Below are 21,202 nucleotides of genomic sequence, written 5' to 3'. Positions count from 1 at the left end.
CTAGTGTCTGCACAAGCCGAAGGAACAGGGAGCTCTCTGGGGTCCCTTTTATAAGGACTCTGCCCACTCATTGTGGTTCCAACCTCCTTACCTAATAATCTCCCAAAGGCCCCGCCTTCATCATTGGCCATTGTTAGCATCATGATGCTAACAACATCATTGTTAGCAAATCAGGTCTCACTGCTCACCACTTACAAAATCAATATTCACAAACGTTGGTCGAAAGGAAAGGTACCAGCAATCTGGGTACGTGGTGGACTCAGTGTCCCCCTCCCCAAACCAACCTCCAACGAGTCTGCTCGGCCATGAAAGCTTTGAAAGGGAAACAGGGACGTAATCTCAGTTAATCATTGCGATGAGCGGGGACAGAGTTGTCACTATCCCCCACTGTGTGCAGGTCGACTTCTTATGATTTTTCTGTAGATGCTCTCTTGTTCACACAGTCGGTTCATGAAATGACTGAAGGGGAAGCTGGGGAAGGGGAAGCTGGGGAAGAGATCTGGTCATCTGTTAATTACTTATTCTTCATTTCTACTTCTTCGATCTACAGAAGAAACCAACACATTAGGGGAAGGTATTATGTGATCAAAAGATTTGAAAGCTGGTCTAGGGTTGGAGATGGGTAGAACTTGGGGATGCCTGGTTTAAGGTTAGTGACAAGACAAGGGGGCCTCCTGCAGAGAGCTCTGCCTGCCAAAAGCTGCTTGCTTACATGAGATAAATTGCTATCGTCTGTCTTACTACTTTTCTTCCCCCAGTTTTATTAATCTTAAAAAGGCTTCAACTACACTGGGAATCTCCTTTAAAAAAGAGACTGTCACATATTGTCATATATCCTATGTATTTCTCCTGCTTATATACCCTCTATTTCATCCCCCAAATGAGTTGGAGGTATCTTAGGACTTAATACATATTATGGACTAAATGTTTGTGTTCCTCACAAATTCATGTGTTAAAATTCTAACCCTCAAAGTAATGATATAAGCAGTCTTGGGCAGGAAACAGCTCCCCGGGGGCTACAGTGGAGGCTTAAAAGATGCTTGAGCTGATTAAGCAGAGAGGAGCTGGCAAGGCATTTCTGCTGGGAGGACTCGTGGACAGCAGAGAATTATCAAGGGTAGTTGGGAAGGATGAGGCAATGAGGGGGTATGGTGTATTATCAAGGCTATGACCCCAAGGTAGCAGGGTCTCTACTGGGAAGAGGAATGATACCAGGAGAGAAGGGCACTCTGTAGACATGGAGAGTGAAGAAAAGGAAAGGATCCACCATAATGTAAGGTTTCCATCTCGAGAGGTCAATTCAATGGTGGTATTAAAGCAATCTGGGAGAGGGGGACCCAAGAACTTTGAAAGCTTGGTTGGGGACATTCTATGTTCAAAGTGATTGTGGATCTTCCAAGTTCTATCACAAGGTGATGGTAGGACTTCAAAGCAGAGATTCTGTAGGCAGTTGCTATGTAGGATGGGGTCAAGAATGATCAGCTGGATAAGAGATGTTGACTCATGAGTCATTTGCCAGGAGGAATGTGGAATTAAGTGATACTTGGGTTTTTTTTTTCTTTAGAGCACAGTTCATTTAGCCAGTCCTGCCTGTTTCCACAGCTCACAGAATCTATTCATTGCCTAGAGCATTACCCATCTTCTCCCGGGGGCTTCACTCTTCTACTTTATTATGAATACCAAGAAAATTATGGTAGTGATACTGAGCGACCAGGAGTCACATCTGGATCCACCTTCTGTTGTAGCTGAGTGGTTACCCTTAGCAAGACAAGACAGCATTGGGATAATGGCCCAGCCGTCCTGGTGGGCAGGTCACAGAGTCATCCCACACTCAGGGGGACATGCCTAGTCTCACATAGTTCAGAGGAGGGCAAACCAGCATAGCCTTTGAGGCAACAAGTTTGGCAATGTGTACGGAAAGCAATACAATAATTCATGCCAAGACTCAGAGCACCATTTCAAGGGACACATCCTATAGGAATAATCTAAGAATTGAATAAAGTTAACCTGGTGGCTCAGACAGTAAAGAATCTGCCTGCAATGCAGGAGACCTGGGTTTGAACCCTGGGTCAGGAAGATCCCCTGGAGAAGGGAATGGCAACCCACTTCAGTATTCTTGCCAGGAGAATTCCATGGATAGAGGAGCCTGGCACGCTATAGTCCATGGGCTCACAAGGAGTCGGACACTACTGAGTAACTAACACTTTCACTTCACACCACCCCAGCATTACCTAACATCACAAAAAAATGAGAAATTACAAATTGGTAAATGATGATTGAATATACTGTTATATCCTCTCAAAGACACAATTAAGAATTGTCATGGCAAGGATACGAGGCTAAACACCTGTCCATTCCTCCCCAAGCTGTTCTGTTGGTGAGTGTTTATGTTCCAGATCTGGCTGACAATATTATATGGCCGTGGAATGAATATACCATTGGCTATGATCAAAGAAGAAAATCTTGTGCATTTCCTGTTGGTAAAGAATCTGCCAGTAATGTAGGAGATCCTGGTTCAATTCCTGGGTTGGGAAGATCTGCTGGAGAAAGGATAGGCTACCCACTCCAGTGTTCTTGGGCTTCCCTTATGGCTCAGATGGTAAAGAATCTGCCTGCAATGCGGGAGACCTGGGTTCAATCCCTGGGTTGCGAAGATCCCCTGGAGAAGGGAAAGGCTACCCACTCCAGTGTTCTGGCCTGGAGAATTCCATGGACTGTATAGTCCATGGGGTGACAAAGAATCAGACATGACTAAGCGACTTTCACTTTCACTGGTTTGGTCTCCACACTTCCCCTGCAGGGGGCATAGGTTTGATCCCTAGTCAGAAAATTAAGATCCCACAGACAGAGCAGCCAAAAAGAATAAAGAAAACCTTAATCTTAGCTCTTTTTGGAGGGTAGAATGTACCCTTTTAGTGGCATCTGATAATGAACTTGACAATATAAAAATGTGACTTGGTTCTTGATCTATTTCAGATCTCTGCATTAATTGGTTTAAAAGAGATATCATATATTTTAAAGATGAATATTTTCTAGTATCTAAGGGGTAAATGGCTAGAAAACTTTTTTAAAGGCATAATGGCAATCAGAAAATACGTGTGTTCTGTGGCAGAAACTCATTTTAATGTATTTTTTTTTCATGGCTGTGAAGTTCACAAAAAGTGTTCAACTAAAAGTATCAAGGTAAAATCATGTTGTCAGAGAAAATGTATAATATTGGGAAAGAATCCTCAGAAAGAATGTTATAAGAAAGACTTCTAAAAACTATACATGCAGCATACTGCCGTATTTGTGATATACGTGACCCGCAAATGAATAGAAAAAAGACTGAAGGGGTGAAATTACATCAAAATTAAAAGTTACAAAAATGAAAATTCTGGACCAGAAGTACATCAAAATGTTAGCCATGGAGTAATGATTATTTCCAGCGAGCAGGAAGATGGGTGCTTTTTATTTCTTTTCTTTACTGTCTGGCCCCATTTCCACCTTGAACACTTGCTACTTTCATAGTTAGAAAAGAAATAAGTATTTTAAATGACATCTCAAAGGAAAGTGACATCCCAAGAAACTCTGGGATGTGGCCAGCATTCCACTTTGAAAATCTCTGCTGGGAGAACTGTCAGCTGAGGTGTGGGGCTGAACAATTCCTCTCCTGCCGCTTCTAGATACCACCGTCGGAGTGTTCCATCTACGCTCCCCGCTCGGCCAGTACAAGCTGACCTTTGACAAAGCCAGAGAGGCCTGTGCTCAGGAAGCTGCAACTATGGCAACCTACAACCAGCTCTCCTATGCCCAGAAGGTGGGTTGCCAGTCTGTGGGTGCCATGCAGGCAGGGTCTTCTGGGTGCATATGGTGGGTTTGCCACTTTCTCTTAACACAGGGGAGTCTTTGGCTGTTGCCTTCCTGGATGGGGGAGTTCAGGGAGCTCCCGAGCATGTCCACTGGGGGTCTGTCATGTGTCAGCACAGAGTGGGTGCTTCACTGACATTATCGTCCATTCTTACAACATCCCTGGAGGTAGGTGTTCCTACTGCCATCTTACAGATAGGGCAACTGAGGTTCGGAAAGGTAACATGTCCAATGTCACCCAACCAAGAAGTGGCAGATCCAGGACTCAACATACCCCGACTCCACAAGTCTGCTCCCAATCATGACATGCAACCACCAAGGCAGAGGCACTGACTGGAAGTGTGCACCTCACGGGTGGAAACCAGAAGAAGATCAGTTACCCACAAGCCTAGGGTGTCCCTGAGCCCAAAGGCAGCCAAGTGTCTCTGGAATAGCCCAGGTTCCCTATGCCTGGGGGCATTGCAAAGGGCGTACAGAGAAATTGCCCCAGCTGTCAGCCAGGTAGGAAATGAAGCTCTGTCCAGAGCTCTCTCAGCCTCTAACATCAGAAGCCCAGCCCATTTGGAAAGGTCAGCAACTCGGAGTAGCCTACCAGTGAGTGCTCACAAGATCACTGCCCATCCTCGTGATTTTACTGCCCTTCCTCCAACCTCCATCACGACCAGATCTTCAGACCTGACATTTCTTTACAAGGAACAAAGCCCTTGATGCCAGGACCCAGCATCTTGGAGGGTCAGAATTTCTTGTTTCTCCTTCTTGCTCGAGCTTCCCAGGTGGCTCAGCAGTAAGAATCCACCTGCCAGTGCAGGAGCTGCAGGAGACTTGGATTTAGGAATCTCTGAGTTAGGAAGATCCTCTGGAGGAGGAAATGGCAACCTGCTCCAGTATTCTTACTGGGATATTCCCATGGACAGAGGAGCCTGGCGGGCTACTGTCCATGGAGTTGCAAAGAGTCAGACACTACTGAGCAACTGAGCATGCGGACACATGCCTGCTTGTTCATTGTGTGACCTCAATCAAGGCATTGAAACCCCTGTCCCACCTGGCATGTTTATAAAGGACTAAAGATAATAAGCCACACAAGGGCTTCCCTTGTGACTCAGCTGGTAAAGAATCTGCCTACAATGTGGGAGACCTGGGTTCAATCCCTGGGTTAGGAAGATCCCAGGGAGAAGGGAAAGGCTATGAACTCCAGTATTCTGGCCTAGAGAATTCCATGGACTGTATAGTCCACAATGTCGCAAAGAGTCAGACACAACTGAGCGACTTTCACTTCACTTCACTTCAGAGGAAATAAGACAGAATGACTGACACACATGGGAACTCAGGTTTTAAGATTAAGAGCTCTGGAGTAGAGAGCCTGGGTTTGAATCTCAGCCCTGCTACTTGCTGGCTCTGTGACTTGGAGCAAGTTACTTAACCCATTTCGCCTCTATTTTCTCAATTATAGAGACCTTTTTTTTTAAGGTTCTATCGCAAAGGGTTGATGTAGGTGATAAAGGTTTTGACACATGAAAAGTGCTTGCAAAAGGACCTGGCCCAGGATAAGCTCTCAGTAAGTGTTGGGATGATGATGATGGTGATGCTGGCCATGATGGTGGTCATGATGAGGATGATGATGGTGAGGATAGTGATGGCCATCAACTGGAGTTCCATTGACCCATAAGCAGAGGAATTTGCACCTAGGGGTAACTAGCTATTTGTAAATCCTTTCTCAAGAGCAGAGGGAATAAAAATGGGTATGAAGGACTTGAGCACTTACAGGGAAGAGAAGGCACCACTTTCATTCATCCAGTGGCTCAATCAACAAAAATGTAATGAACACCTACTATGTTCCAGGCACAGGGGTACAATAGACAAAATGAGCCATAACTCCTGACTCCATGGAGTTTTCAGTCTGATGGGGGAGTCAGACATTAGCCACAAAACTCCACAATACATATGAAATCACAGCTGACCAGCATCCATCTTTGTCTCTACAGGCCAAGTACCACCTCTGCTCAGCAGGTTGGCTAGACAGTGGGCGAGTAGCCTACCCCACATCCTATGCCTCCCAGAACTGCGGCTCTGGTATCGTTGGGATAGTGGACTATGGACCAAGAAACAACAAGAGCGAGATGTGGGATGTCTTCTGCTACCGGATGAAAGGTAATGGCCCCAACCTTGCTTCAGATTCCAGGCCATGCAGCTGCTAAGCCTTCCTCAGCTGGGCTGGCCAACCTCCCAGCGTGAGATGGGGTAGCCAAGACGCCTGCCGCACCAGTGTGACTCTGTGTGTTTCTGCCTTCCAGATGTGAACTGCACCTGCAAGGTGGGCTACGTGGGAGATGGCTTCTCGTGCAGTGGAAATCTGTTGCAGGTCCTAATGTCCTTCCCCTCGCTCACAAACTTCCTAAAGGTCTGTACCACATCTGTTCGCTTTCACCTTGGGGTGGAGGGGTGAACTCAAAGCAGATATGAGAGAGTCTAGTCCTTGAGAGAAGGCGGAGGCTCACAGTCACGGTTGAGAGTGTGGACACAGCCGCACTGCCCAAATTTGACACTTAGATTTGCCACTTACTTGGTGCGTCACCTTAAATGAGTTGCTTTCCCTTCTGGGCCTCAGTTTGCTCATCTGTAAAATGGAGATGACACAATCTCATAGGGTAAGGTGATAAATAAATGACTTGATATTTGTAAAGTGCTTAGCCCTGTGGCCAGCAGATGGAAAATGCTATCCTGGTGTTAGCTGGTAACTCATCTATCTGTTTGCGACTACAGCAGCTTCAGAGTCTGCCCTGTAGAAATAAGTTGCTCTTCTGTCTTCATGGACAGGGTGGGGCACAGTTAAGTCTGCCTGGTGATCACCCAGTGGCCAAATTCTCAATATATAGTCAACTTGCATTCTTCACTGTACTTTTATCTTTAAAAAAAAAAAAATTTAGTTTTGCCCATGCTACATGGCTTGCAAGATCTTAGTTCCCCAACTAAGGATCAAACCCACACCCTCAGCAGTGAAAGCACTGAGTCCTAACCATTAGCCCACCAGGGAATTCCTGCACTGCATTTAAAGTCACTTTAATATGCTACAAGTCATGTCCAATGAAGAGAAAGTCCCTGTTAGAGAAAGAATTGGTGTTGACTATGAATATGAGAGTTGGACTATGAAGAAAGCTGAGCACCAAAGAATTGATGCTTTTGAACTGTGGTGTTGGAGAAGACTCTTGAGAGTCCCATGGACTGCCAGGAGATCCAACCAGTTCATTCTAAAGATCAGTCCTGGGTGTTCTTTGGAAGGAATGATGCTGGGGCTGACACTCCAGTACTTCGGCCACCTCATGCAAATAGTTGACTCATGGAAAAGACTCTGATCCTGGGAGGGATTGGGGGCAGGAGGAAAGGGGGATGACAGAGGATGAGATGGCTGGATGGTATCACCAACTCAATGGACGTGGGTTTGGGTGAACTCCGGGAGTTGGTGATGGACAGGGAGGCTTGGCATGCTGCAATTCATGGGGTCACAAAGAGTTGGACACAACTGAGCAACTGAACTGAACTGAACTGAACTGATGGGAAGACTACACAGAAGAAATATATTAAAAAGATCTTCATGACCCAGGTAACCATGATGGTGTGATCACTCACCTAGAGCCAGACATCCTGGAATGTGAAGTCAAGTGGGCCTTAGAAAGCATTACTATGAACAAAGCTAGTGGAAGTGATGGAATTCCAGTTGCGCCATACTGTTAAAGTGCTGCACTCAATATACTAGCGAATTTGAAAAACTCAGCAATGGCCACAAGACTGGAAAAGGTCAATTTTCATTCCAATCCCAAAGAAAGGTAATGCCAAAGAATGTTCAAACTATTGCACAATTGCACTCATCTCACAATTGCACTCATCTCATACACTAGCAAAGTAATGCTCAAAATTCTCCAAGCCAGGCTTCAACAGTTCATGAACCATGAACTTCCAGGTGTTCAAGCTAGATTTAGAAAAGAGATCAAATTTCCAACATCCATTAGATCATCAAAAAAGCAAGAGAGTTCCAGAAAACTATCTACTTCTGCTACACCAAAGCCTTTGACTGTGTGGATCACAATAAACTGTGGAAAATTCTTCAAGAGATGGGAATACCAGACCACCTGACCTGCCTCCTGAGAAATCTGTATGCAGGTCAAGAAGCAACAGTTAGAACCAGACATGGAATAACAGACTGGTTCCAAATTGGGAAAGGAGTACATCAAGGTTGTATATTGTCACCCTGCTTATTTAACTTATATGAGTACATCATGTGATATGCTGGGCTGGATGAAGCACAAGCTGGAATCAAGATTGCTGGGAAAAATATCAATAACATCAGATATACAGATGACACCACTCTTATGGCAGAAAGCGAATAAGAACTAAAGAGCCTCTTGATGAAAGTGAAAGAGGAGAGTGAAAAAGTTGGTTTGAAACTCAATATTCACCAAACTAAGATCATGGCATCTGGTCCCATCACTTCATGGCAAATAGATGGGGAAACAATGGAAACAGTGAGAGACTTTATTTTCTTGTGCTCTAAAATCATTGCAGATGTTGACTGCAGCCATGAAATTAAAAGAGGCTTGCTCCTTGAAAAAAAAAGTTATGACCAACCTAGACAGCATATTAAAAAGCAGAGACATTACTTTGCCAACAAAGGTCCATCTAGTCAAAGCTATGGTTTTTCCAGTAGTCATGTATGGATGTGAGAGTTGGACTATAAAGAAAGCTGAGCACCAAAGAATTGATGCTTTTGAATTGTGGTGTTGGAGGAGACTCTTGAGAGTCTCTTGGACTGCAAGGAGCTCAAACCAGTCCATCCTAAAAGAAATCAGTCCTGAATATTCATTGGAAGGGCTGATGCTGAACCTGAAACTCCAATACTTTGGCCACCTGATGTGAAGAACTGACTCACTGGAAAAGACCCTAATGCTAGGACAGATGGAGAAGGCAATGGCAACCCACTCTAGTGTTCTTGCCTGGAGAATCCCAGGGATGGGGGAGCCTGGTGGGCTGCAGTCCATGAGGTCACACAGAGTCGGACACGACTGAAGCAACTTAGCAGCAGCAGCTGGGACAGACTGAAGGCAGGAGGTGAAGGGGATGACAGAGGATGAGATGGTTGGATGGCATCACTGACTCGATGCACATGAGTATATGCAAGCTCCAGGAGTTGGTGATGGACAGGAAAGCCTGGTGTGCTGCAGTCCATGGGGTCACAAAGAGTCAAACACAACTGAACAACTGAGCAACTGAACTGAACTTATCAAAGAACTGAGCTTTGATATTAATAACAGCAATAATAACAATAGCTAACATGTCCTGTGCATTTTCTTCACACGAGGCATTCTCTGAGGCCGTTCAGGTTACTTTTCACTTGCTTCACAAAACATAAGCTCCATAAGGGAAATTATTTTCTCCGCCTTGTGGCTAGCATATAGTAGGTGCTCAGTAATACTTGTTACACAGAATAAATCCTTATGCAACCTTATGAAGTCACTTTTGCCATTATTTCCATTTTGCAGATAAAGAAACTGAGGCTTAGCAAGGTCAAGGACACAGCCAAGGAGAGGGGACAGAGCATAAGTACAGGGCTTGTAGGAACAGGGCAGAAGCTAGACCCAGGACCCCAAAATAGTGAGTCTTTGTCCACAGACCACTTAACTAGCCTAAAAACTCAGGGTTACTGTAAATATTCTAAAGATGAACACCCAAACCAATGTTTGTGCTGTGTGGGAGTGTGGCTTGTGACAGCATCTCAGATAAGACTTTGTAGAACAAAACCCACTGGCTGTGTGCCCTTCAGCAAATTCTCAACTTCTCTGGGCAGCAGCAGGGCTCTCTGCACGATGACAGTGCTGAAGTGCATAGTGCGATTTCTTAAAATCTGTTCAGTGAATATTTATTGAGTACTTAACAATGTGCTTGAGATATATCAGTGAACAAAACAGACAAGAAACAGAATAAAGCGAATAGTATTGAATGCTAGAAGGTGATCTAGACTATGGGGGTGGGGAGGGGACCCACAGGGTTCCCATGTTGCCTAGAGTGATGAGAGAAGGCCTTAGTGAGAAGGTAAGATGTAAACAAAGTGTGGACAGAAGAGAGGAAGTTAGCCATGCAGATTTCAAGGAAGAATATTCCAGGCGTAAGGAACAGCCAGGCAAAGGATGAAAGGCAGGACGTTGCTGAGCAAGCCTGAGGAACGTCAAGGAGGCCAGTGTGGCTGGGGCAGGGTGAGCAAGAGGACAGCTGGGTGCAGGGTCAGAGGAGCAAGACTCCAGGTGGTTTGGGCCTCGTGGGCACTGTAAGGACTTTGGCTTTTCCTCTGGGTGAAGCGGGTGCCTTGCAAATTTTTGGCAAAAGAAGACTCCGGAATTCACTTAAGATCTCAAAGCCTACACAAGCTGCCTCGTTGAGAATGGCCTGTGATCTGGCTGTGTCTTAGGACCATAGGATTTATCAAGGAAAGGAAAAATCCTCCTAAAATTTTCCCAAGGGGCAGTCAGAAAGATGAGCAGATGAGTGGCAGCCTGAGCTGGGGTGATCATCAGGAATACTCCCAAAGGGGTGATGCCGCCCTCTCCAGCCAGTCCCTCCCTAAACACCACGCTGACCCTTCTGACCACCTCCTTCCTATCCCCAGGAAGTGCTGGTGTATTCCAACAGCTCAGCCAGAGGCCGGGCATTCCTGAAACACCTGACTGACCTGTCAATCCGAAGCACCCTCTTTGTGCCCCAGAACGGTGGGCTCGGGGAAAACGAGGTGAGCTGGGTTCCTGGTATCTGCGTTTAGTGCTTCTAGACAGTATCAGTTATCACTTCAACGATGCAATGTCACAAATGACCCCACAGTGCAGTAGCTACATTTATGTGGCTCACACAGCTGCAGATCAACTGGCAGTTCTGGGCTTGGCCAGGCATGCTTGCGTGTCTGAGCTGGGCTGGCCATCAGCCGATCTAGCCTGGCCTGTCTGGGACTCTGCTCCACAGGGCTCTCAGGCTTCAGCAGGTTATCTCAGGCATGTTCTTCTGGCAGAAAATGCCAGCACTTTCTAAGACCCTGTCTGGTCTCATTTGCTAACATACCACACACCCAAAAAGTCACGTAGCTGAACCCAAAGCCAGAGTGGGAGGCCCTCAGAGTTATAGGGCAAAGGGCAAGGATACAGGGAGAGGTGAAGAACTGGGGCCAGGGATGCAACTGATCTACCACACCGACCTCCTTCGTGTCATGGCACACAGAGGAGCTGGCAGCGTTTATTAAGCCTGCCCACAGGCTCCGACAGCCTCGAGCCCTTATCCCACTGAGGGCTGAGAAAAGCAATACCTCTGCTCACTTGTTACCCACTCGAGACCCACTCCTCTCAGGACATCACTGGGAAGCTTTGCTTAGACCATTAAAATGACTTCCAAGTAGAGGCAGAAAAGTCAAGGCCTCGAGAAGTGATTTTTTTTTTCTGTGTCATCCTTATCACGAAAATGAAAAAATATTGCTTGACTTTTAAAGACCATTCTTATGTCTCTCCTCTCCTCTCAGACCCTGTCTGGGCGGGACATAGAGCACCACCTCTCCAACATCAACATCTTTTTTTACAATGACCTTGTCAATGGTACCATCGTGCACACGAGGCTGGGAAGCCAGCTGCTCATCACCTCCAGCCAGGACCAGCGCCAACTGGTATGAAAAGTCTTCTGGGCTTATTGGGAGAAATGGAGATAATAAATGCAAAGTTTCTAGCATAGAGTAGGTGCTTAATAGATGGCAACGCTTATAATGCGAAAGAAAACTCTAAAGCTACAGTAAGATGGTACTGGCTGAACACCAGAACACACCATACTGACTGTCAGGCAGCCCCTACTCCTTGAGCACTAAGCCCCTGGTGACCGCCAGCCCCAGAAGCTGATAATGAGGACCTATAAATGAAACCATTCTAAAGCTGTCTGATTCTCTGCCTTTATTTCTGTCAGATTTTCAGCCTATCCCAGGTATTAACACGTGAGCCTTGAAGTCAAATGACCTTAGTATGTCTGCCGCCCACTAGCTCTAGGACTTTAGGTAACTTGTCTGAACTTCTCTGGGTCCCAGTTTCCTCATCTGAAAGACAGGGGTGTTGGTGATGTGTTGATGATGGCGATAGCAGTGATGATGCTTATGATGGTAACAGTGAAATTATTTTGATAATGGTGGTGTTGATAATTGCAATGACGATGGTGGGGATGATGGTGGTGGTTGTGATATTAGAAGTGGTGATGGTGGTGGTAACATGACCATGATGTTCAAATCACAGGCTTCTAAAGTATTCTTTCAACTGAAGTCTAGTTGATTTACATGTTGTATTAGTTTTAGGAGCACAGCAAGATGATTCAGTTTTTTATAGATATATTCAGGTATATACGTATTTTCAGGTTCTTTTCCTATATAAGTTATTACAAAATATTGACCCTCTGACCAATTGGTGGCTCAGACAATAGCACAGGGAACTATATAGTTCCTTTGAGAAGGAACCTTGGAGAAGGGAATGGCTACCCACTCCAGTATTTTTGCCTGGTGAATTCCATGGACAGAGAAGCCTGGCAGGCTACAGTCTGTGGGGTCACAAAGAGTCAGACACAACTGACACTTTTTTCACATTATGTATGTTAATCCTGTACTCCTAATCTATCCCTCCTCCCACCTTTCCATTTTGTTAACCATTCAGTTCATTTCAGTCGCTCAGTCGCATCCAACTCTTTGCAATCCCATGAACCGCAGCACGCCAGGCTTCCCTGTCCATCACCAACTGCCGGAGTCTACCAATATCCATGTCCATTGAGTCGGTGATGCCATCCAACCATCTCATCCTCTGTCGTCCCCTTCTCCTCCTGCCCTCAATCTTTCCCAACATCAGGGTCTTTCAAATGAGTCAGCTCTTCGCATCAGGTGGCCAAAGTATTGGAGTTTCAGCTTCAACATCAGTCCTTCCAATGAACACCCAGGACGGACCTTTAGGATGGACTGGTTGGATCTCCTTGCAGTCCAAGGGACTCTCAAGAGTCTTCTCCAACACCACAGTTCAAAAGCATCAATTCTTCAGCACTCAGCTTTCTTCACAGTCCAACTCTCACATCCATACATGACCACTGGAAAAACCATAGCCTTGACTAGACAGACCTTTGTTGGCAAAGTAATGTCTCTGCTTTTAAATATGCTGTCAAATTTTAACCATAAGTTTACAGAAATAGTCTATGAGTCTATTTCTGTTTTGGAGACAAGTTCATCTTTTTCTTTTAGATTCCATATATGACACATTCAAAATTTACCTTTCTGACTTACTAAGATAATCTGGGTCCATCCATGTTGCTGCAGATGGCACTATTTCATTCTTTTTATGGCTGAGTAATAGTCCATTGTTTATATGTACCACATCTTCTTTATTCATTCATCTGTTGATGCTCATTTAAGTGGCTTCCAAGTCTTGGCTACTGTAATAGTGCTACCATAAACATTAGGCTGCATGTATCATTTGGAATTATGGTTTTCTCTAGCAATTTGCCCAAGAGTGGGGTTGCAAGATCATGTGGTTGCTCTAATTTTAGTATTTTGAGGAAACTCCATACTGTTCTCCATAGTTGTTGCGCCAATTTATATTCCCACCAGCACTGTAGGAGGGTTCCCTTTTTTGCACACCCTCAACAGCATTAATAATTATTTGTAGACTTTTTGATGATGGCCATTCTCACTGGTGTGAAGTGATACCTCATTGTGGTTTTGTCAGATCATATGCTTTTATGGAGATTCAGTGATTCAGGGATTTTGACATGTGATAATGGTATCTGACATGTAGCAAGGGCTAAATGAATATTTTTTATAAACACTGAGTATTTTTTAAATTTTATTTAGTTATTTTTGGCTGCACTGGGTCTTCGTTGCTGCACATGGGCTTCTCATTGCAGTGGCTTCTCTTGTTGCAGAGCATGGGCTCTGGGGCACACAGGCTTCAGCAATTATGGTGTATGGGCTCAGTATTTGTGGCTTGCAGGCTCTAGGGCACGGGTTCAGTAATTGTGGCACCTGGGTCCAGTTGCTCCAAGGCACGTGGGTTCTTCCTGGGCCAGGGATCGAACCTGCGTCCCCTGCACTGGAAGGTGGACTGACTTCTAATCATTGGACCACCAGGGAAGCCCTAATGAATACTTTTAATACTTACCTAATAAATGATCTTTATTATTGAAGATCAGTACTTTAGACCAGTACTTCTCAAACTTTAACAGGCACTTAAATCACTTATGAGTTTGTTAAAATGCATATTGTAATTCAGCAGGTGGGTTGTGGGGCCCCAGGTTCTGCATTTCTAATCAATTCCCGGGTGTCTGCCCACACCACAAGCCAGTGGCTCACACTTTGATTAGCGAGGAATTAGCTCACTTAACATCCCTTTCTTGTGTGGTGTGCCCACACCACAAGCCAGTGGCTCACACTTTGATTAGCGAGGAATTAGCTCACTTAACATCCCTTTCTTGTGTGGTGTGATGTTCACAGCAGTGGGTCTGGAATTGGGGCATGGGGTTTGCCACCTACTACCTATGTGATCTTGGTATGTGTGATCACGAACTATGTGATCACACCATTTTCCTTCTGACCCCTCATCTGTTAAACAAGAGGGCTGGATAGAATGACCTCCTGGGTTCTCTGCAGCCCAGAACAGTTTGTTGGCACAAGAACTACTAATGTACTGTTCTGGGCTGTCCAGAGGGTGAGCACAAGCCCCATACTGCCCATCAGTGAGGATGGGCCTGAAACCCAGGCTCCCGGACCTCAGGGAAACTGGACAACTTTCTTCCATGGAAGGGCTGCTGCTGCTGCTGCTAAGTCTGCCCACATGGAAAGAAAGAATCAGATAGTCAGAGATATCTGATAGACAGCCCTCTTCTCACCTCCCTAGGAGACCAGGTTCGTGGATGGAAGAGCCATTCTGCAGTGGGACATCTTTGCCTCCAATGGAATTATTCATGTCATTTCCAAGCCTTTAAAAGCTCCCTCTATCCCAGGGGTGAGTATACAGCATTCCTGGTAAGGAGGAGCCTCGATGTCCACTCCCCAAGTAGCGAGCTACTCCTGGGAGCCCTGCCACCCCATCCATGGCAGCTGGCCTCAGGGATGCCCAGCCCGCATCCAGTGTGTCAGTGACATAACACGTGTCAGCACCAATATTTGCTGAATGAAAAGGGCAGGAAGTGCCAGTGGAGAAACCACTGGAAGGGGAGTGAAAATCCTGAGCCCCTCCACCTCGTAACCATGTGAACTCAGACAAGCCCCAGAAACATCATCGAGCCTCATTTTTCTTATCTGCAAAATGGAGGTCAAAATGCCTTCTTCCCTGGATTCTTGGAAAGACAATGAGTTAATGTAAAATAATAAAGACAGTTCCTGGCACTTGCTTTATAAGAGTTGGTCAGCTGGCTGTGGTCAGTTGGTGGTGATGTTAGTTTTCTAACTTTGTTCTAAAGGTATGAAGCTCCAAAACCAGGCTGGCTTCAAAGCCCACCTCTACCACTTACGGGCTGTGTGACACTGGGCAAGTGCTTACCCTCTCTGTGTCTCTGTTCTCCTGTATAAAAATGGAAACAGTAGAAACTGTTCTTATCTCTTTGTGTTATTATACATTTAATTGGATTATTTTATGTAAGGGGGCTTAGAACAGGCCCTGGAAGTAGTAAGAGCTAGATACATATTGACAGCTTTATCATTATTTTTATCCCAGCCGGCACAAGATGCCTCAGGCAAGCCAGAATGGGGTGGGCTCCAGGAAGCATGCCTCTATGGGGAAGTCACTTAGTTCTGGTACCAACCACTGCCCTTTCTGTGTGTAGACGCCAGGCCACACCAGCCTGGGAACAGGGGTGTTCTTTGCCATCATCCTGGTCATCGGAGCCATTGCTTTGGCAGTGTACTCCTACTTTCGACTAAACCGGAGAACGATTGGCTTCCAGCATTTTGAGGTAAGACAGAGAAAAACAGGACCATGGGGATGGGGGTCCATTCTGAAACCCAGCTCCAGCTCTGGGCTACTCCAGCAGACCGGCTGCTTCCTCGATGAGCACTTGGCACACTTTTCCTGTCTCCTGGATGGGGCCTCTGCCCCGAAGAGATCAGCAGTGGCAGCTCCAGGGCCCTCTACCTGGCTGAATCAGAGGATGGAGGAGGGCGAAGGGCAGCCAGTAGCCCTTCATGCCACAGGTGTGGCTTGGAGCCAAATTCACCAGGGGCCCAGGAGGCCACTCACCTTGGAGGAATCACAAGACAAGCTTCAAAGCTGACTCTGAGGGTGGGGACACGTTGGGGGTCTGCACAGCCAGAGGCCTCAGGTCACAGCCAGTGAAACACACTGGCCCTATTTGAACAGCTGAACCCACATCCAGGTCAGTGGGTCTTAGTTCACCATGGGAGACCCTGCGGGCCGGATACAGCTGCAGCCCCCAAGCAGTAGGTCACTTCCTTCTGGCAGATAACCTATACAAGGATTATATACACCACATTTAACAAAAGTGCCATGCTGCACGATTCCTTTTATACTAAGTTCAAGGATAGGTAAAACCATTCCAGGTGATGGGAGTCAGAAAAGCAGTTTACCATGGGTGGGACCAGATATTGGCAGGCAGGGGGCATGAGGGCACCTCCTGGAGGATGGAGATGCCCTGTATGCTGATTTGGGTGGTGGTCACACATGGGTGAACATATTTAAGAAGTCATTGAGCTGAACACTTAAGATTGGTGCATGATATTACATCTAGATCAGATCTCAATAAAAGGACAACAGAAAAGTTCCCGGAGGTGGAGGTGGGGGCGGGGCTTGCCTTAGCTTCCGACTTGGCTGCGACACCCTACCTTGGGGACTTCGTGGTGCTCAGCCCTGTGCTTGTCTGTCCGAGCAGTCGGAAGAGGACATTGACGTTGCAGCTCTTGGCAAGCAGCAGCCCGAGAATATCTCGAACCCCATGTACGAGAGCACAACTTCAGCAACCCCGGAACCTTCCTACGACCCGTTCACAGTGAGTTTGTCTCTTCATCTAAAACAGGTTCAGCTGAGGTTGGTGGGGGGCGGCGGGTAGGGCAATGATGTCTTTCAGCAGACCTGTGTAGAGCACTGCGCCAAGAAATCTCACTTCTAGGACACGTCTCCAGGCTACAAGCCTAGAAGCAAGCTGGGTGAAGCCCTGTGGTCGTTCTGTGTTCTGAGCTCTCCTGGGTGGATTGTGGATTGCAGAGGCGTCCATCGGTTAGATCTAGAAAAGAACTAGGGGTTGCACAACCCCAACCTTGGGACCGGGTGAGAGGTGACAAGGAGAAGAAACCTTGGGCTGAATTCTGCCACAACCACTGACGAGGTAGCAGGCTCAAAGGAAGACCTGAAACTGCTTCAACATTTACACTGTTGTCCGGGATTCTTCTGCCTGTTGTCAGAGCTGCTTCTTACTTTAGGAGCTACGTCTCTTTGACGAGGTTTTTTTTTTTTTATCTAGGGGCATGGGTCCTGCTCTGGTCTTCCAAGAAAGGGCCACTTGTTTCTAGAATTAGTGACCCTTGAGCTTGGATGGAGCCGCCACTGACCGCAGCGCTGTGGCAGGGAACCCATTCACATCAAATGTGCGAGACACACTCTGCCTATGTTACCAGGTCTGGACTGAGAAGCTAAGAGTGAAATAAGAGAAAACATACTGGTCTTTGCCCCAGAGCTCATAAACTCCTCTGATTTCTTAAGTGGTGAGAATACCAGGGGCATCTTTTGTTCTGAGATTCTGGGTTGGCTCCTGTATGCCTTCTGGTCACCAGAAAGACCAAACCATGATTCGAAGGTTGGGATTTTTCAGTTCAACCCTTCACTCTCCAGAGGGAGAGGCCAGAAATGTAGCTGATAGTCGATGTGAGGAAGTCTCCATAAAAATTCCCCCCCCTTTTTTTAAATGTGTGTGTAATCTATTATAGATTTCAGTTTGTAGTTACCGTGATGTTTTGTTATAGCAGTCCATATATAAACAAGATTATCTTAACTTGCTGGTCTTTTAATTTCAAATACATTTCCCATATCCTGCATTTGTGTTCTCCTCATGACTGCTGGTTTTGATATCACTTCTGTGTGATATCCATCCTTTACTGGATGTTTGCCTTTACCAATGAGCTTTTCTAGTCATAATTTTGTTTCTAGTTGTGGCCTTGTCCACTTAAGAGTAGTTCCTTTAGCATTTGTTAGAAAGGTGGTCTGGTGGTGCTGAATTCTTAGCTTTTGCTTGTCTGCAAAGCTTTTGATTTCTCTGTTAAATCTGAATGAAAGCCTTACTTGTAATTTTGGTGTTTTCATAAGAGGTGAGCTCAAATCCTTCTATTCTACCATCATCCATAAATCCCAGTGGTAGGGGGTTCAGACATCTTCCAGGGTGGTGAACATATCCACACTGGGAGGGTGATGCACCTGAAGTCCACGGGGCAGTGGCTATACTGAATTTTTATAAGTTGGCACTGAAACGTTACAGCATTCTATTGTACCATTTTAAGCTTACAGAATGCAACACTTTGTTGTTATTTTTCTAGTAAACCAAATGCAACTCTCCCATGGTTCTCAGTGCCTGTGGTAGTAGATTTAATATATTTGCAATACGGAAAATAATCAGATCATAAATCCTATTGCTTTTTAATCAAACCCATGTAAAAGTTTCTAGTCCAGATTCAAGGGCAAGTTCAGTTAAGCTGCATTTATTAACCGTCTATTTCTATAAGCCTTGTGATATGGAAATCAACCTCATTTTAAAAGCAAGGGGAGTCCAAATGCTTGGGGCTGGTGCACTGGGACGACCCAGAGGGATGGTATGGGGAGGGAGGAGGGAGGAGGGTTCAGGATGGGAAACACATGTATACCTGTGGTGGATTCATTTCGATATATGGCAAAACCAATACAATATTGTAAAGTTTAAAAATAAAATAAAATTTAAAAAAGTAACATAAAAGCAAGGGGAAAAATTTCATATTCTGTTCAGGGCTCTCCATGGCCTCTCAGCTGTCTGGCTTTTCTCGGGGCCCCATGAGCACTGTCGATGGAATACTCACCTGAGGCAGGTGAGAGTACCTAAGAGACAGGACTCGGTTCAACCTTCCTAATCAGACCAGGTGGCAAAAATATTCCAGTTACAGGAATCCTAAGCTGAGGGCACCAGCCCCAAATCTGCTTTATTCTCATGCCTTTTATACTGAAGGAGCAGATGTTGCCTCTAGACGACCTGGAGCCAATCCACACATTGTGAGCATCCATTATGTGAATGGACAGAGCTGCGGTCTGATCAGAGCCACAGACAGCAGGAGGTTCAGGAGGCCGCCTCTGGACTATTGCTTCTGATCAGACCCAGTTCAGGATGAACTGTCAACCGGAAAGGATTTTTTTTGTAACCAGAGTAACAGCCATGTTTTGTGGGGTGGTTTTATTTTCCTTAGAGTAGTATCTAACTTAATTCACACACCTCCCTGTCAGATAAATACTATTAGGCCCCTTAATAGATGAGAAAAATTCTGCAGAGGTGAAATGACTTGTCCACATGTTCAGGCCGAGACCATACCCCATCTTCAGGCCATGAACCAGGACAGCAGCGTGAAGCCACCCTCGCTCCCACCGGATGTGTTCACAAGAGACTGCAGGAAAAATAGTGTTTTTAGGCTGAAAGAGAGGAAAAAGTTTTCCTTGACCCTCTGATGATTCATGGCTGGGCCTGAAAAGTAAACTGGTAAAGACAGACTCACAGAAGAACATATATATTTTATTGAACATTTATGTGTACATGGGAGCCTTCATGAGAAAATGAAGACCCAAAGAAGGGACCGGAACAGGAAGCCTTTGCACCTTTTAGACTAAATGTGTGAGGAATTGACAAGAGAGCTTTGGACCTAGAGGTAGTAAATGGTGAAGAAGTCACTAGGAAGATAAGGGTTAGTGAACAAGGTTTGTTTGTACAGGTTTCTTGGCCCCCAGCTCCCCAGAAGTGATGCATCTTCTTTCCTCTAAAAATTTCATGAGAGAATTTTATTACCTGTTTCAGGGGAAAAGGGTAGGGGGCAGAGTTAGTCAGAGTGACCTTTCTGCTTCTGTCATGTAAAAGAATTCCTTCAGTTTGACATTTAACATGCCAAGTTACTGGATTGGGGGTAGCATGTCCTAAGGGCTTTCCCCAGGGCTTCAGTGGTAAAGAATTCACCTGCCAATACAGGAGATACAGGTTCAATCCCTGGGTCGGGAAGATCCCCTGGAGAAGGAAATGGCAACCCACTCCAGTATTCTTGCTTGGAAAATCACATGGACAAAGTAGCCTGGTGGGCTAGTCCACGGGGTCACAAAAGAGCTGGCCATGACTTAGCAACTAAACAACCAGTGTGCCCTAAACCCGCCAAGGCCTCAGACCAGTAGCCAATATTATGTTCAACCTCGAAGGATGCACCTTCTGCCTGGTTCACAGACTTCTCTTTTCCAGGATCCTGCCGACCAGCTGCTGGACAGCAGTGACCCCCTGGGGGCGCTATGAGGGCTGGACCTGCCCCCTCCAGACATCACCGCTGCCACCTGGGTCCCCAGAGCCACCTCAGAAAGGCCATCAACTGTGAATCCTCAGCCCCAGTTGACTGTGGGAAATGTAAGCTCCTTTAACATTTCAAAGTCTGGAGCACTCAAGCCATACCTCATCGCTTCAGTTGATCCAGGGGATATTCTGTTTCTGTGGGTGAGAGACCATATTAAGCCCACCCACCACCCAGGGGACTGCTCCCTCCCTGACCCTCTGCTATCTTCCCTAACCTTCAGTAGCACCTTTTACCTTTTGCCCAGCACTCTAGTGACCTTGTCTTATTTCCCTGTTAAGACTGTAAGCTTCCAAAAAAAAAAAAAGACTGTAAGCTTCCGAAGGCAGAGACCTTCCTCATTCGTCTTTTTATCTTGACACCCAGCACAGTGTGTGGCATGTGAAATGTGCTCAATTATTGGTTACAGAACAGAAATAAAGTCAGTGGAACAAATCCAGTGTCTGGGAAACAAATCGACCATTTGCCATAGGAGGGGTCAAACTCTGAAGGTAAAATCAACTCATTAGGGCTCATTAGGGCTGTTAGTTAGCCAACATCTGCATTATGAGTGCTTCTTTCTTAATTCTGTTTGGTTTGCTTGTTTGTGTGAAGAAGACATAATAACCACAAGGAGATACCACTTCACACCCACGAGGATGGCCATCCTTAAAACACAGACAATAACCAGTATCCTCGAGGGTGTGGAGAAACTGGATCCCTTCTACTTTGTTGGTAGGAATGTAAAATTGTGCCCCTACTGTGGAAAACAGT

The 21,202-nt window shown here is 45.9% G+C and overlaps 1 protein-coding gene across 1 annotated transcript in view; it reads left to right on the top strand.

Annotated features, from left to right (window-relative positions):
- Window positions 1–20,884, top strand: part of STAB2 (stabilin 2) — a 172,033-nt gene extending 151,149 nt beyond the window's left edge. The window contains exons 61-69 of the mRNA XM_027541952.1: window positions 3,666–3,799; window positions 5,832–5,997; window positions 6,141–6,247; window positions 10,502–10,621; window positions 11,396–11,536; window positions 14,781–14,888; window positions 15,709–15,837; window positions 16,771–16,887; window positions 20,347–20,884. Of these exons, the coding sequence (XP_027397753.1) occupies window positions 3,666–3,799; window positions 5,832–5,997; window positions 6,141–6,247; window positions 10,502–10,621; window positions 11,396–11,536; window positions 14,781–14,888; window positions 15,709–15,837; window positions 16,771–16,887; window positions 20,347–20,397 (1,073 nt within the window). The 3' untranslated portion in view covers window positions 20,398–20,884. The remainder of the gene's footprint in view (window positions 1–3,665; window positions 3,800–5,831; window positions 5,998–6,140; window positions 6,248–10,501; window positions 10,622–11,395; window positions 11,537–14,780; window positions 14,889–15,708; window positions 15,838–16,770; window positions 16,888–20,346) is intronic.
- Window positions 20,885–21,202: the final 318 nt, after the last annotated feature.

The sequence above is a fragment of the Bos indicus x Bos taurus genome, chromosome 5, assembly GCF_003369695.1.
Source record: "Bos indicus x Bos taurus breed Angus x Brahman F1 hybrid chromosome 5, Bos_hybrid_MaternalHap_v2.0, whole genome shotgun sequence".
In the NCBI taxonomy this organism is placed as follows: domain Eukaryota; kingdom Metazoa; phylum Chordata; class Mammalia; order Artiodactyla; family Bovidae; genus Bos; species Bos indicus x Bos taurus.
The sequence above is the reverse complement of the archived record's forward strand: the minus strand, read 5'-3'. Positions and strand labels throughout refer to the sequence as shown.